Here is a 17,776-nt window from a genome sequence, read left to right on the forward strand (position 1 = left end):
AACTGCTCTAGCCAAGGTAAGTGTGGCTCTCTCACTGAGAAGCCGCTCACGGATTCTTGCATTCTTGACTCCAAAGACCAACCGATCTCGAACTAGCTGGTCTTCTAGGGTATCAAATTCACAATCCTTGGCAAGTACTTTCAACTGAGTGACATATGACTCAATGGTCTCTCCATCCGCTTGGTTTCTCTGATGAAAGATGTATCTGGCAAAGATGGGGTTTGCACTAAAAATGAATTACCAACTTGCAAAATTTATGTCCTTGTCTGTTGTCCCCTGAGATGTATGTTTGGACCTTTTGACTATTGCAAGAAATAGATATCTCAAGATTTTGAACTTATGTTGATTTTGAACTTATGTTGAAAGGCAAAGGAGAGGATAGACAAAAAAGCATATGAGGGGCTTGGTTGTCCTCTAATCACTATTATTGAACTTACGTTGATTTTGAACTTATGTTGAAAGGCAAAGGAGAGTATAGACAAAAAGGTATATGAGGGGCTTGGTTGCCCTCTAATCACTATTGACACTTAAAAATGAAATGAGATATTTCAATTTCCCATAGAATTACTTTCTTATACATTCTTCCCATGCAAATTGGCCTGTCGAATATGACACATGAAAGCCACATTGCCATTTACTTTGGCGGCATAACTGTGTTATATATGATATTTTTTTACCATAGCAATTGCATCCCCTCCCTCCTCTTACCCCACTTAATTCATGAATTTAGACCTTTGATGTATAAAAAAATTGATGCTGCTGGCTTACATTATTTTTCTGTACCACATTGTCAACTGAATTGACATTTTGCCTGGATTTTTTAAAGTAAACAAAGGTGTTGTTAATGAAGTAAAGAGTGAGGTTGAAACTTAAAACAAACCTAAGTTGTTGTTTTGCACATTACAGACGATATATCAACAAAATTAGCTTAAATAAAGTGACTTTGTTTAAATGTCACTGATATTGTCCTATTACAGTGTTTGGACTCGCCTATAAATTCCAATAAACTCCTATATTTTAATGCACTCCTATAAAATGCCTATATTTTGGCTAAAATCCTATTATTCCTATATTTTTGGCAGAAGAGCACTAAGAACATTGCTCATGATTTGCAATTTTCTGTCTTTTGGTGTAGATTGATAATTAATTACAACTGTTGAGCTTTTTGAACTTAACTAATGCTTTGCGTTGGGCTTAGTAAGCTGCTTCTGCCTGGGCTTTGCTGTTGTGTTGACTTAGTAGCCTTTGTTTTGTTTTTTGTCATGTCGGAACTGTCCGAAATGAGCAAAGATCAGTATATAGGCTAGCAGTTTCTGCTTAATTCTTGCGACTTATGTGTTTCCTGGCTGAACGCTGGCTGGCTGATGTGAATACGGCCCAGTTATTCAAATGGGCTATTCTAAGATGGTTGCTCATTGAGGGAAGTATAATGGATGTGCACTGGGTAGGCTATATGCTACATTCTGTGATCAATCTGTCCTTTATCTATCTGGTCTTAATACCCTTCTAAAGAAAAATGATGATAATGAGATTCGGACTTTTTATTTCAGATATTGTAAATTTTTACTTTATCTCCCCCCTTGGTATAGCAATGGTAAGATAATTGTAAGTTTGATGTCCCTGATGAAGTTTGATGAAGTTGGCCCTCCTGCATGGAAGATTGTCGGAATCAGCTTTTTATCGTTTATCGCCTCATCATCCTTGTGTCCGTCTGTTCGGTTAATCTCATTGTAGCATAGTGTTTTTATGGCACTTGGTATTAACCAAGTGACATATAGCAATCGCAAATTCTGTTGGTCTGTCGGTCCTGGTTTTGCTACTTTAGGCAATTCCAGTTAAGCTAGGACGATGAAATTTGGCAGGCGTATCAGGAACTGGACCAGATTAAATTAGAAATAGTCGTTTTCCCGATTTGACCATCTGGGGGGGGGAGTTTGGGGCCCGTTAATTCAGAAAAAATAGAAAAATGAAGTATTTTTAACTTACGACCGGTTGATCAGATCTTAATGAAATTTGATGTTTGGAAGGATATCGTGTCTCAGAGCTGTTATTTTAAATCCCGACTGGATCTGGTGACATTGGGAGAGTTTAGAGGGGGAAACCTAAAATCTTGGAAAACACTTAGAGTGGAGGGATTGGGCTGAAACTTGGTGGGAAAAATAAGCACAAGTCCTAGATACATGATTGACATAACCAGAACGGATCTGCTCTCTTTGGGGTGGTTTGGGGGGGGGGTTGATTCAGAAAAATTAGAAAAAATGAGGTATTTTTAACTTACAAACGGGTGATCGGATCTCAATGAAATTTGATATTTAGAAGGATATCGGGTCTCAAAGCTCTTATTTTAAATCCCGACCGGATCTGGTGACATTGGGGGAATTTGGGGGGGGACCTGAAATCATGGAAAACGCTTATATTGGAGGGATCGGGATGAAACTTGGTAATTTATGTGACCAGGCATCCCACGCCATCTACCACATATCTTATCCCGAGGACTTCCGAATCCTATATTTGGCCTATATTTGGGCCCGGGAAATCCTATAAAAATAGGACAGAGCCTATAATTTGAAACGAACCGACCTGTCCGAACCCTGCTATTATAAAAACTAGCTCTTTACTGAAAACACAAAATCAATCTAAAACAAATAGATTCTCCGAGAATTATAAAATTCCTTGAGTAGTATAAAATAAAAGACTCATTTAAAAGTCTCTCAATAGTCTTTCACTGACCATGATTAATTTTCTGAAAATTAAATTTTTTCATTCATAAAAAAAACCTTATAAAAAAAACCTTCGTTTAAGATAGATGATGAAGCTAAAGAAGTCAGTTTGATTTTTGTTAAAATATGACTTGAAACATAACTTTTACTTCCTAATTTTTGTCAATTTTTTCACATAACTAAAGAGTCAAAGGAGTAATTTGCACAAGAAATTCACTAATTATCATGGTAAATAGAAATAAATAAATGATATATTTCAATAGACATTTTTTAAAGCGCTTTTTCTAGTTTTGTCTTCTAAGGAGGGTAGAAGAAGGAGTATATAATAAGAGGGATTGTAAATCTCTGGTTCGGAATTTTTGATCATAAACCTTTTAATGTCATTCTTGTTATGTTTCCCAGCATTTCCACTCCAGAAGGTGATGTTATACTTTACAATGAACTTAATAAGAAAAACTTGCTTCTTAAATGAAACTTGCTTCTTAAATGAAACTTGCTTTGCTTTTTTGAAAGTTTCTTAGCTTTCAAAAAGATATTAAACTTTTCTCTGTGATCTTGTTGTAACCTGTTAATCCACTAAGAAAAAAAAAATTATAAATGCATGCTAACCATGCAAAAAAGTGATCTTCATTCTTTATCAAGATCGGAGGCTCCAAACCTCCAGCTAAGGGATTTAAGCCAGGAAAAACCGATTGGCTTCTTAGAACTTGCATTCTTCCTGCATTTTTACCCTCTTTCCAGAAAAAGACGGCACAAAATAACAGAATAGCCATTTTTCTTTGGCACAATCTCTCTTATTGCTAAAAAGGTCCTCTATCATATGATGATGGTTGATTGACAGCATAGTCATGGAGCACTCATGTCATTACCAAGTGGCAATTTATGAGTAAATACTGGACTCATTGTACTATTCATGTCACACTCTAAGATTGATCAGCACACTGTTTTTGCTTTTAATACAAAAATCGGTGTTTAATTACAAAAAACACCAATAATCACCACTTTTCTGTGACCTTATCACTTTTGCTACTTAAAAAAAATCATCATATGGTGACAGTTCATTAAAAACCTTAGTAATCACTACAGCATTCATGCCATCGTTGTCTGACAAAATTATAAATAAACACAGAGCCCAGTCTTGTATTCATGTCATACCTTAGAGCTGCTTTTTAAGATGGAGGGTTCAAAACCTTCTGATCATGAACAATAGATTGAATATATGAAAATTTGCATTCTCTGGTTTTTTAACCTTCTTTGGGTGAAAATTGATGTTTTATGGCAGAAACCCCCACTTTGTTGTGGTTTATAAAGCTGGATGGCTCAAAACCTGCTTATTGTGTGAGACCATGAAAAATCGATTGGCCATCTTTCAGTTTCTATTCTCTGGGATTTTGATGTTCTTTGGGTAAAAATTGATGGTTGGTGGTAGAAGCTGGTTGGTCATGGTTGGAGGTGGCTTTTTTACTTGAAAAGTGCACTAGATAAGACAATCTTCTTTCAAGTAATCTCTCTGACAACGTTCTACAACCAATGGCAGAATACAATCACTCCAGGGGAAAAAATGAGTTAATCCATGTGAATTGTGTTACCCTGCAAGTGTGTAATGCAAATAAAAGTCATTTCTTAATTATTTTTGGTTGTTTTCATAAAAAGGGACAAAGTTCCCATTTAAAGCTGATCAAGGAATTGTAAATATCATCCAGATTATGCTTAATAAATTGCATTTACAGCAGGATAAGGTGGCCTGCATCCTCCTGTAGAATATCTCGCTGTTGAATTGATGAAGTGACACAATTACTGGGTGTGATGGGGTGTGGCGTCCCACTGGTACTTCCATTCCGCGTTACTCGACTCCAAATTGACTGCTTTTTGAAAGAATTAATCAATTCGCCAGTGACAGTCTCATTGGAAAGTCTGTTCCAAGTCGAGACAGCACATACTGAGAAAAAATTCGTCCTCTCTCTGCGTCTTGAGATGCAGTGAAAATAATGAAAAATATCGAAACGAATAATGCTCGTCAGTGAAAATAATTCAACAAAAAAGAAAAACAACTATATACAAAGCTTTTCTTTTCGGTATTTTATTTTAACAAATCAGTTTGAGACCTAAATTAACTTAATTTTTAATGTTACCTACAGCACTACATATTCAAATCGGTAAGATTAATTCTAAACTGCAATTTATCTTTTTATTAAAGCATGTTTTTGAAAGGACAGTTATTCCTCTGCTTTGCACAAACTTAAAATTTATTGTAATTTAAGGTCTATTATAAAACTTGATATCACTCAACAATAATAATAATTTACTAATAGCCTGCTACAAAACAACAAAACAGAAACAGAGTCCTAAGAAGAAAAAAGGAAATATATAACATGCTAGAAAATGTGATATAAAGATGTTCAATAGATGAAGGCTATTGACAACAAAATGGAGACAAATTAAACTGCATTTTAATCATGGTTAGGATTAGAATAAGACCATAGAAAGCAGAGTTGAACTAAAAAGGGTATCATTACCCTTAAAAAGGGATACCCTATAAAGGGTATCATTCTCATTTTCAGCCTAAGGAAGTAACTACAATGAGTTCTTATTAGATTTGAGTGGTATATTCACAATTTAAAGACGTCTATTTACTTAAAGGTCTTTCAAGAGAGTTGAACGTAACAACTCACATTATGTGTATGACTAGATTAGGAGCCTATTTGCTCTCTGAACTTCCTGAAGTGATCAACATGTTAATTACCAGTGTTGTGCCTAAAGGTTGTATCCGACATTTTTGATCTTCCGAAAAATTCCCCCAGAACTATTTGCTGAGCAGCATTCAAAGGAGAAACTAGCAGGGTAGCATAGTGTCACATGTCACAGAAAAGTGGTTATTATTGGCATTTTTTGTATTAAAACATCGGTTTTGGTCATAAGAGGGTCATTTGCTCTCTGAACTTCCTTAAGTGATAAACATGTTAATTACCACTGTTGTGCCTAAAGGTTGTATCCAACATTTTTGATCTTCCAAAAAAAAATCCCCCAGAACTGCTTGCTGAGCAGCATTCAAAGGAGAGACTAGCAGGGTAGCATATTTTGATCCGCATTTCAAGCCTTTTAATCTATGTTTCACCACTGATCTTCTATTCTTAATAAATGATTTTTGACAATTACCTCAGAAGTGTAAGAATGAAAAATATGACCTTTAAGTATAATATCAGTGATATGAAGTTCTCGATTCTGACTACTGCTCTTAATTATCTGCTTACTTTTATTAATTAATTATCTCTTATCTCTAATGCTAAAGCCAAGGTTCGAACCTGGAACCTCTCGGACCTAGAACCTGGAACATAACGCTTTACCAACTCAGCTACTTTGGCTTGAATACATTCGTTTTTGAATTGGTATATGATGAAATAATTCAGACGTCATATCCTTATAATGACGTCAGTCGACAGACAGACAAACAACTTATTTTTATATATATAGATGAAGGACTTTTTTCCATATTTGTTGATGAATATGATGATGAAGAAAACTGTGATTTGTATTATTTGTGGCATTATCCCTGAGGAAGAACTAAAATCCAGAAAAAAACATCTGATGATATGTATTATGTATCTTCTGAAATGAATGCCATTAACTTTGTTCTCAATTATGTTAAAAATATACCAAATAATGCAAAATCTAATCAGTCTTTGTCTATTCTGACTTAAATTCCATGATTATTAGACATGCTTTGACAAGATCAAATGTGAAGGGATTGAGCAAATAAACATCATCCAATTCAAGTTGGCTTTGCAGTATTGGCAAAAAACAAATGTTTTGCCTCTAAACTGCAACATTCAATGTATAATGCACAATCCATACATAGACTCTAGGGCTCTTGTCTTATGTGGTTGGTCATTTAGCAGTCCTTGGTTATTTGGAAATTAACTAAAGCAATTTATTACCATAAAGTTCAAAGGTCCTTTTTTTATTATGAATACTTAGCCCACTTGGACTTACTCTTCTAAATTCAAGAAGAACTAATAACTGCTGGAATTTCAAGCCTCTGTAAACTGTGAAGGTCCATAACATGGCATAACTGCAACATTTGCTAGTGTTCTGTCCACTGGAAGCAAGTTTTTGTGACAAAATATGCAAAAATTGTTTTAGAAACTGCTCCTTAGAACTAAATTTCTGCAGCATGTGCTACCAAAACATTGAGCAACTGAAACAAGTGAAATATTTGATCTGTTTTTAAATTGTTTATATGGTTTAGTCTAATTTTTACAGCTTTGGTTTTGGTCCCTCCTTACCAGGTTATTGATCCCCTGGGAAGAAATTATACTTAGCATTACTGGTGTAGTTGGCATTGTGCCCAACATTTTTTTTGTGCTATTTATTATGTTTAGCATGTATTAAGAATCCCCTCCAAGGGGATTAAATTATTAATCCCCTGAGAAGAAATTGAAATACTTAGCAATACTGGTGTAGTTGGCATTTTGCCCAACATTTATTTTGTGTTATTTATTATGTGTAACATGTATTAAGAATTTCTTCCCAGGGGATTAAATTATTGATCCCTGAGGAAGAAATTACAATACTAAGCATTACTTGACATAGTTGGTATTTTGCCCAACATTGTTTTGTGTTGTTTATTATGAATGCATTAAGAATCCGAATTTTGGTCTATTCTCTAGTTGCAGATATTTAATGTAACAGAATTAGTGTAAGGGTTTCACATTAATGGAGAATATTTAGTTTCAGGTTATTCACCTAAGATGATGCTTACAAAAAGAAAAGCTGAAAATCCAAATTTTACTGGAAGTGAAAATAAGATCCTTACCGAATTTGAAAAAAGCAAGGCAAAACGAGCAAAGCTAGAAACAAAAACTGAAAAGAAAGACAAAGATAGTAAACTGAAGAATAGTCTGCTCAAAGTAAAAAAGAATACACAAATTCCAGATGATTCACTTATACCCAAAAACAGTAAGTTCGTTTTTATGTTTCTCTTCTTACATTGTGTGATTTGGAGCTTCATTTTTTATTTTTGTGTGTTAGAACACATATGTCTTACTCTTTTATTTCATTTAGCAGTATTATTAACTTATTTTAACACACAATAAATAATAAGAAAAAGTAGAGTAAAGAATTACAAAAAAAGAGACAAAATAAAACAGAAACTATTTTTTAAAACAAGACAGTGGACAAAAAACAAAAGAGCAAACTATAAATAATGAAAAATTCTGAATATTTTGGTGCCACATCTGAAAGCCTTTATTGGCAGAAAAAGACAGCAACAAAAAACAAATAAACTAAATTAATGCACACAAAACGAGAAAAAAGAGAAAAAAACGACAAACAAAACTTACATATCAAATTATCATGGACGTTATTAAGATGCCAGTTTTGTTTATCGATTCGATTTTTTTTTTCAGCAGCTAAGAAATTTAAGCTGCCATTTAATAATGTGAGTGGGATCAAACCACTTTATTCATAAAAACTAGCGTTTGAAAACTAAGCTTTGTTCCCAAGCTTACCCTTGAAAATTTCCCAAAACTTTATTTATGATAATTTAATAAAAACAGGTTCAGTACACATTACTTCTTGAAATAAGAAAGATCAGTTAGTCGTTTTAATACAATTCGAATCAACAAATAGGCTGCATTAGTTGCCCCAGAAAGAATTCATGCCCAATCCTTGACCTGAAATCTGTCCATGAGGGCAGGGATTGCTGGTTTGCTGGTCCTGGTGTTGCTGGTTATTTGGTTTAGGATGGAAGTCGGGGGCGTGACTTTATAAGCTCAGCCAGGGTCGATTCAGCTTTAAACAATCGCCTGGAGAATTATGGGGATGGTAAACAGGAAGGGTGTGGGAAAGTACAGGATGGCTGCCCCCCCCCCCTCCATTGCACTTTTTGGCTGAAGGGTCATGAAATGGAGATCAGTACTGCCGGCAGGGACTGTAAAGTCCAATGCCAACCTTTTTTTTTGCTTCTATAAAGTTTACTTTCAAGGGTAAGTTTTTCTTTTATTGTGCTTGTACTTTTTGATTTTTGTTAATTAAGTCTCAATTAAGACGGCTTAATTGAGGTCTTTCCCCCCGAAATGTTCACTTATTCAGTTGCTAAAAATTATTTTTGTTTGATTTTATGATTTTGATTTCTTCATTCTTTGTTTTTTCACACGTCAAACAGATGGACATCGGAAATATATCGATAAGTGAAAAATGAAAAGAAACAGAAAGAAAAGAGACAGAAAGAAAGAGGTAAGAAGTAGAAAGAGAGAAATAGGGGGAGGGGATATTCTCATTCATTTAAACGAAGTCAGCAATTTATCAAATGAATTAAGCTTTTGCTGTTTTTTCTTTTATTTTTTTTTCTCTACTATTTTGTTGTGTTGATTTCTCTTTTGATTTTTTTATGTTTTTATGGCACTTGGTATTAACCAAGTGACATATAGCAGTCGCCAATTCTGTCGGTCTGTCGGTCTGTCTGTCGGTCTGTCTGTCTGTCGGTCTGTCGGTCCCGGTTTTGCTACTTTAGGCACTTCCAGGTAAGCTAGGACGATGAAATTTGGCAAGCGTATCAGGGACCGGACCAGATTAAATTAGAAATAGTCGTTTTCCCGATTTGACCATCTGGGGGGGAGTGGGGGCCCGGTTAATTCGCAAAAAATAGAAAAAATGAAGTATTTTTAACTTATCAGCGGGTATTTGGATCTTAATGAAATTTGATGTTTGGAATGATATTGTGTCTTAGAGCTCTTATTTTTAATCCCGACCGGATCTGATGACATTGGGGGGAGTTGGAGGGGGAAAACCTAAAGTCCCGGTTTTGCTACTTTAGGCACTTCCAGGTAAGCTAGGACGATGAAATTTGGCAAGCGTATCAGGGACCGGACCAGATTAAATTAGAAATAGTCGTTTTCCCGATTTGACCATCTGGGGGGGGGAGAAGGGGCCGGTTAATTCGGAAAAATAGAAAAAATGAAGTATTTTTAACTTATGAGCGGGTGATTGGATCTTAATGAAATTTGATGTTTGGAATGATATTGTGTCTCAGAGCTCTTATTTTAAATCCCGACTGGGTCTGATGACATTGGGGGGAGTTGGAGGGGGGAAACCTAAAATCTTGGAAAACACTTAGAGTAGAGGGATCGGGATGAAACTTGATGGGAAAAATAAGCGCAAGTCCCAGATACATGATTGACATAATCGGAACTTATTTGCTCTCTTTGGGGTAGTTGGGAGGGGGGGAGTAAGTCTTAAAAATTAGAAAAATGAGGTATTTTCAACTTACGAACGGGTGATCGGATCTCAATGAAATTTGATGTTTAGAAGGATATCGTGTCTTAGAGCTCTTATTTTAAATCCCGACCGGATCTGGTGATGGGGGCGGGGAGTTGGGAGGGGGAAACCTAAAACTTGGAAAACACTTAGAGTGGAGGGATCGGGATGAAACATGGTGGGAAAAATAAACACAAGTCCTAGATAGATGATTGACATAAACGGAACGGATCCGCTCTCTTTTGGGTAGTTGGGGGGGGGGGGTTAATTCTGAAAAATTAGAAAAAATGAGGTATTTTTAACTTACGAATGGGTGATTGGATCTCCATGAAATTTGATTTTTAGAAGGATATCGTGGCTCAAAGCTCTTATTTTAAATCCTGACCGGATCTGGTGACATTGGGGGAAGTTTGGGGTGGGGAGACCTAAAATGATGGGAAACCCTTAGATTGGAAGGATTGGGATGAAACTTGGTTGGAAAAATAAGCAAAAGTCTTGCATACGTAATTTACATAATTGGAACGGATCCGCTCAATTGCGGGGGGGGGGGGGTAATTCTGAAAAATAAGAAAAATAACGTATTTTTAACTTACGAAGGAGTGATCGGATCTTCATGAAACTTCATATTTAGAAGGACCTCGTAACTCTGATATCTTATTTTAAATCTCAACCGGATCAAACGTAATTGGGGGGGGGACAGTTGGGGGGACCGGAAATCTTAGAAAATACTTAAAGCGGTGAGATCAGGATGAAACTGGATGGGAAGAATAGAAACCTGTCTAAGATACGTGACTGACATAACTGGACCGGATCTGCTCTCTTTGGTGGAATTGGGAGGGGGGAGGTAATTTTGAAAATTGAGGTATTTGTAACTTACGAAAGGGTGACCAGATCTTAATGAAATTTGATATTTAGAAGGATCTTGTGCTATAAAGTTTAACTTTAGGTTCTGACCTTCTCACAAGTGCCAAATGAGCTCTTGGCTCTTCCGACCTCGTCCAAATGAGCTCTTGGCTCTTCCGACCTCGTACCATATGAGCTCTCGGCTCTTCCGACCTCGTCACAAGTGCCATATGAGCTCTTAGCTCTTGTTTTTGTATGTTCTTGCGCGTTTTTTTCTCACCTCTTACAGGTTTGTTTTGTTTTGTCAACATTTCAAAATGGCTTTATTATATTTTCAAAGAAAAATGGCCTTTTTGGGGGAATTTCTTTGAAGAAATGGAAAACAACAACAAAATTTAAGACCTATTACAAAGCAAAATCTTTCTCTAGGCCCGAGGTAGTTTGCAATATTGACGGCCCGGCTCATGTAATTCCCTGAGGCCCCTTTATTGCATCTTTCAACTACTCTGAAAGAATTGCCATTTCTGAATTTAGATCTCATGTCTTACGGGTAGTAAAAAAGGCTTCTGTTTAGCAATTGGAAACTTTAGAAATTAGGAATAAAAATTAGAAACTATTTTATAGAAGCTTTAACTATATTAGTAAGGAACTATAATATAAATTATCAGAGAATCGGAACTATAGAAATGGTGGAAATTAGAAGCTGGAAACTATAATATAACTATATAAGAGAAAAACAAGAGCTAAGAGCTCATATGGCACTTGTGACGAGGCGAGAAGAGCTAAGAGCCAAGAGATCATATGGTATGAGCTCTAACAAAATTCTATGAATCAATAGATTGATTTAAAAAGGAAAATAAGAGGCTTAATGCCGGTCAGGATTTAAAATAAGAGCTCTGAGTCACGATGTCCTTCTAAATATCAAAATTCATTAAGATCCTATTACCCACTCTTAAGTTATAAATACCTAATTTTCTTCTAATTTGTCCTCTCCCTTTAGCCCCCCAGATGGTCGAATCTGGGAAAACGACTTTATCAGGTCAAATTTTGCAGCTCCCTGACACGCCTACCAATTTTCATCGTCCTAGCACGTCCAGAAGCACCAAATCACTGAACCCCTCCCCCCAAATCCCCCAAAGAGAGCGAATCCAGTACGATTCTGTCAATCACGTATCAAGGACATTTGTTTATTCTATCCACTAATCTTCATCCCGATTCCTCCACTCCAAGTGTTTTTCCAAGATTTCCCCCTCCAACTCCCCCCAATGTCAAAAGATCTGGTCGGATTTGAAATAAGACCTCTGAGACATGAATTCCTTCTAAAAAAAAAATTTCATTAAGATCTGATCATCTATTCATAAGATAAAATACCCCAATTTTCACGTTTTCGAAGAATACCGGTTTCCCCCTCCAACTCCCCCCAATGTCACAGGATCCGGTCGGAATTTAAAATTAGAACTTTAAAGCACAAGATCCTTCTAAATATCAAATTTCATTAAGATCTGGTCACCCTTTCGTAAGTTACAAATACCTCAATTTTCAAAATTACCCCTCCCCCCCAATTCTAACAAAGAGAGCAGATCCGTTCCGGTTATGTCAGTCACGTATCTTAGACAGGTTTCTATTCTTCCCATCTAGTTTCATCCTAATCTCACCGCTTTAAGTATTTTCTAAGATTTCCGGTCCCCCCAATTGCCCCCCCCCCCCAATTAAGCTTGATCCGGTTGAGATTTAAAATAAGAGATCTGAGTTACGAGGTCCTTCTAAATAAGAAGTTTCATGAAGATCTGATCACTCTTTCGTAAGTTAAAAATACGTCATTTTTCTTATTGTTCAGAATTAAGCCCCCCTCCCCCCAATAGAGCGGATCCGTTCCAATTATGTAAATCACGTATGTAAGACTTCTGCTTATTTTTCCCACCAAGTTTCATCCCGATCCCTCCAATCTAAGCGTTTTCCATGATTTTAGGTTCCCCCAATGTCACCAGATCCGGTCAAGATTTAAAATAAGAGCTCTGAGTCACGATATCCTTCTAAATATCAAATTTCATTGAGATCCGATCACCCGTTCGTAAGTTAAAAATACTTCATTTTTTCTAATTTTTCAGAATTAACCCCTCCCCCAACTACCCCAAAGAGAGCGGATCCGTTCCGGTTATGTCAATCATGTATCTAGGACTTGTGCTTATTTTTCCCACCAAGTTTCATCCCGATCCCTCCACTCTAAGTGTTTTCCAAGTTTTAGGTTTCCCCCTCCCAACTCCCCCCCCCAATGTCACCAGATCCGGTCGGGTTTAAAATAAGAGCTCTGAGACACGATATCCTTCTAAATATCAAATTTCATTGAGATCCGATCACCCGTTCGTAAGTTAAAAATACCTCATTTTTTCTAATTTTTCAGAAATAATCCCCCCCAACTACCCCAAAGAGAGCAGATCCGTTCCGTTTATGTCAATCATATATCTAGGACTTGTGTTTATTTTTCCCACCAAGTTTCATCCCGATCCCTCCACTCTTAAGTGTTTTCCAAGTTTTAGGTTTCCCCTACCAACCCCCCCCCCCCCCCCCCCCAATGTCACCAGATTTGGTCGGGATTTAAAGTAAAAGCTCTAAGACACGATATCCTTCTATACATCAAATTTCATTGAGATCCGATCACCCGTTCGTAAGTTAAAAATACCTCATTTTTTCCAATTTTTCAGAATTACCCCCCCCCCCCAACTATTCCAAAGAGAGCGGATCCGTTCCGATTATGTCAATCATATATCTGGGATTTGTGCTTATTTTTCCCATCAAGTTTCATCCCGATCCCTCCACTCTATGTGTTTTCCAAGATTTTAGGTTTCCCCCCTCCAACTCCCCCCAATGTCATCAGATCCGGTCGGGATTTAAAATAAGAGCTCTGAGACACAATATCATTCCAAACATCAAATTTCATTAAGATGCCATCACCCGCTCATAAGTTAAAAATACTTCATTTTTTCTATTTTTTTCCGAATTAACCGGCCAACATGAACTCCAACATGGTATTGGTTGTTCGGCTACTCTTAGACCTATAACTAATACTCTGATTGGTGCGGAAAGGGGGTTGTCGACAACTTGCTATTGGCAGGACACAAAGTTCGTAGGTCAGTCGATACGAAAATTATTGCGCCAGTACTTCTTTTTGCTGCAAAGGGAAATAAATCACTCTTTTGTTGCTACACTATGTGACATGCAATCTGGTTTGAAAGCAGTGTTTTAGGAAACTTTAATCAGATCCTTTTATGAGGAAAGTGATAAGAGTGATTGTAGTAAACATAGAGGTTTTAGATAGTTTTTGCAGAAAGAAAGTTACAAAGGACGCATGATGATGCTTCTTTACTAACACACGCTGAAGATAAAGAAAAAAGAGTGAGGTTTTAAGGAGGGGAGGGTATGCGTTGACCAAACTTTTAACTATTTGATTAATAGTTGAGAATCGCTTGAATTATCACAGCCGCTTGAATCCTATAGATTATATATATATATATATATATATATATATATATATATATATATATATATATAGATTATATATAGCTTCTATAGATTATGACGAGGTAATTGACTCAGCAAATAGACAATATGCATCGACCCAACTATCCCTATGTTGTGTATTAGATATTGTATGTTAAAGTGATAAGTGGCTATATAAAAAATTAAGCTGGTACCGTATCTTATAAAGATACCATTTTTCTAGCTGGGGTCTTGATTTCCTCCTATAACCATGTTCAAAATTAAGTTGTTAACTGTTTCTACTGTGGCGTTTTTGTACGTTTGTCTTCGTATGTTGTCTCATTTATAGCCTACTTTTTCATTTTTGTGCATTAGAACATAGATCTCTTACTCTTTTATTACATATTAGGGTAATAATAACTTATTTTTAACTCACCTAACCAGGAAGAAAAAGTAAAGAAATGCAAAAAAAAAGAGACAAAACAAAACAGAAACAATCAATTGGAGCAAAACATTGGATAAGAGCATGAAATAGATAAAACTTCGAAATAGAAAACTTGACAGATCCTCATGTAGCAGATCCTGGTGTTGCTGTTTATTTGGCTTGCATAGGAACTTAGAGGCATGATTTTACAAGCTCAGGCAGAGTCGAACCAGCTCTAAACGGGTGCCAGGAGAAATTGGTGGAAGGCAAACAGGAAGTGTGTTCGAATGCACAGGATGGCTTGCCCTCCAACCCTTATTGTCCTTTCTGGCTGAAAGGAAATGAAACAAACCATTTTCACTGATAATTTACACTTTTTAGTCTTAAATGGTGCAACTATCATTTTATTATTAACACCCTCCCCACCTAGATCAATTCTTCTGAATTTGCTGGTCAAATGTCAACACAATAGCATAACTAGAAAATTAAAAACAAAATTTGAAAATGTTCTTATTTATCAAGGTCCTCTCCCTGCTAATGTACCTCGTTCTCTCTACCGTATTCAGTAAACTATTTATCTCCTGGTTTCCTGGAAGATGGATTTGCAAAACTTCTAACGAGTCTAGATCAATTTGTCTAAATTTGTTGGTCAAATGTCAACACGATAGCACAACTAGAAAATTAAGAAAGTTTAATTACCTTATCTTAATTTGTGATCAAAGTATCGGGAGAATCTGTATGGTCTTATTGCTGACAATTATGGTTCAATATGAACCATAGAATTGGGTGACACAAAAACTAATCAAACGAATAAAAAGTATTATTGGATGCTTAACAAATATTATAAAATCAATAATTTTACAATTTTTTTTTAAAAATCAAATTTTATAAAGCCGAAATTATGTAAACCAATATTTTAGCACTTTATAAAAAGAAGATTGAAAAAAAATCCTTTTTTATTTTCAAATGTAAAATATTACAGTGGTACTATTCCGCTTCCATCTCAGGGTGTAAGGGAGGATTGTTTTCTGAAAAAAATTTCCTATTTAAAAAGTACTTAGGCTAGTGTTTTTTAAAGCTAGGGTCATGACTTCCTGGGCCTCATTCAAATAGGAAAACCTGAAACTCAATGGTTTTCAACATAATTAAACACCTACTGCCTAAAAAGATCTTGACTCGATCTTTTCAGGATTATGTAGAAATGCCCATTCATCAACAATATGTTTTTTGTCCATAAAGTTAACCAATTGTTTTTAGTTGTTTTTTATGGTGTCATATATGCGATTGAGGCTTTATTTCTCTTTAGGGTCCATAACCACGAAGAAAGGAAAAGACAATAAATTGCAGAAAAGGTTACCGAAAGTTAAAAAGAGTGCAGGGATTCCAAATGAATCGAAAATTCCCAAGAATGGTAAGGTTTACCTCAAATTTCTCCTCTTAGGTTTTATTGTTGTTTTGTTTTAATTAGAGAATTTTGACTGGTTGCGTAGGGCAAGATATTTTCTTTTGTCTATTAAGTTTTCTGAGGAGGAGACTTTTAATCTTACCGAAACAGATTTTATTGTGTTTGACGAAAAGCAGGGTCATGTGAATGACATATATTGACTTCAATATGGACCTATCCAGAAAATAGTATGTCTTACTGAAACAGATTCTATTTTAAGGAATTTTTTTTCCAAAGAACTTTGCCGAAACAGTTAATTTTTTTTTGACAAAAGGGAGGGTCCTGTGAATGGTATGGATTGACTTCAATATTGACCTATCCAAAAAATGGTATATCTTACCGAAACGGATCTTATTTTACCGAAGCTTTTTTTTTTCCCGAAAAACTCCCGAAACAGATTTTATTTTGTTTGACGAAATGCAGGGTCATTTGAATGGCGTAGATTGACTTCAGTATTGACCTATCCAAAAAATGGTATGTCTTACCGAAACAGATTTTATTTTCCAAAATTTTTTGACCGAAAAAGTTTACCAGAACAAATTTTATTTGTTTGACAAAAGCCAGGGTTCTGTGAATGGCACAGACTGAGTTCAGTATTGACCTATTCAAAAATGCTATATCTTACCGAAACAGATTTTATTTTACCGAAACTTTTTTTTACCGAAAAATTATACCGAAAGAGATTTTATTTTGTTTGACAAAAAGCAGGGTCCTGTGAATGGCATAGATTGACTTCAATATTGACCTATCCAATAAATGATATTTCTTACACTGCTTTGAAAAATATTGTGCATCCAATACCACTCTAATGATTTCTTTTTCTTTGATAGCACTCGCAAAAGTATTCTACTTCGTGTAAACCTCGAGAGACTGTTAATGATAGAGTCTAAAATGCTTCAGCGCCTGTAAATTTATGTCCACATTTTTTATGTCCACATTTTAATGACATAAAATCTCATTAAATAACACTAATCCTTTCTTTGTTGAATGAAAAAGCCCACTTTTAGCGCTGCCTGCTAAACACTGGGGACAGAAATGATGTGCATCCACTGCTAATTAGCTCTTACCTTTTGGTATCCATGCTTGTCGAGAGTGGGTGTTTTCTTGAGATAAGGTTTTCAAATCTACTAACATATTGTTGCGGTAAATTTATGACAGTTCATATGTTAACTTACCAATAAAGTGAACATACATCTCAACGCCCTTTTTATATGTTCTTTACGAATATGATAATCGCTTCTACCGCGACTTCAAATCTAAGCCCTTTTTAACCTAACCTAAACTAACCTTATTATAAATAGTTTTAGCACTGAAAAAATGTAGCATTATTTTTTTTAAACCGACCGAGAAAAGATGGCGCCGAGAAAATGTAGTATTATTTTGTCGAAAACGAGCGATAACTCATACTTTAATTGAAAATTCGTCAATTTTAATAGCTCAAAAGGTGTTTAAATTTGGATTTGCGGTAGAAGCAATTATTGTATTCGTAAAGAACATAAAAAAAGGCAATAAGTATTATGTTCACTTTATTGGTAAGTCAGTTATATGAACTCTCATATTTTTTTTGAAAATTCGTCATTTTTAAGAGTTCAAAAAGTCTTTAAATTTGAACTT

The 17,776-nt window shown here is 35.7% G+C and overlaps 1 protein-coding gene across 1 annotated transcript in view; it reads left to right on the forward strand.

The window, feature by feature from the left end:
* Positions 1 to 7,444: 7,444 nt before the first annotated feature.
* The window catches only part of LOC136035599 (pumilio homolog 3-like), a gene marked incomplete in the record, with an annotated part of 52,801 nt that continues 42,469 nt past the window's right edge, over positions 7,445 to 17,776 (forward strand). The window contains 2 exon segments of the mRNA XM_065717478.1: positions 7,445 to 7,676; positions 16,025 to 16,129. Coding sequence (XP_065573550.1) covers positions 7,469 to 7,676; positions 16,025 to 16,129 — 313 coding nt within the window.

This window comes from Artemia franciscana, chromosome 14 (assembly GCF_032884065.1).
Source record: "Artemia franciscana chromosome 14, ASM3288406v1, whole genome shotgun sequence".
Taxonomy (NCBI): Eukaryota; Metazoa; Arthropoda; class Branchiopoda; order Anostraca; family Artemiidae; genus Artemia; species Artemia franciscana.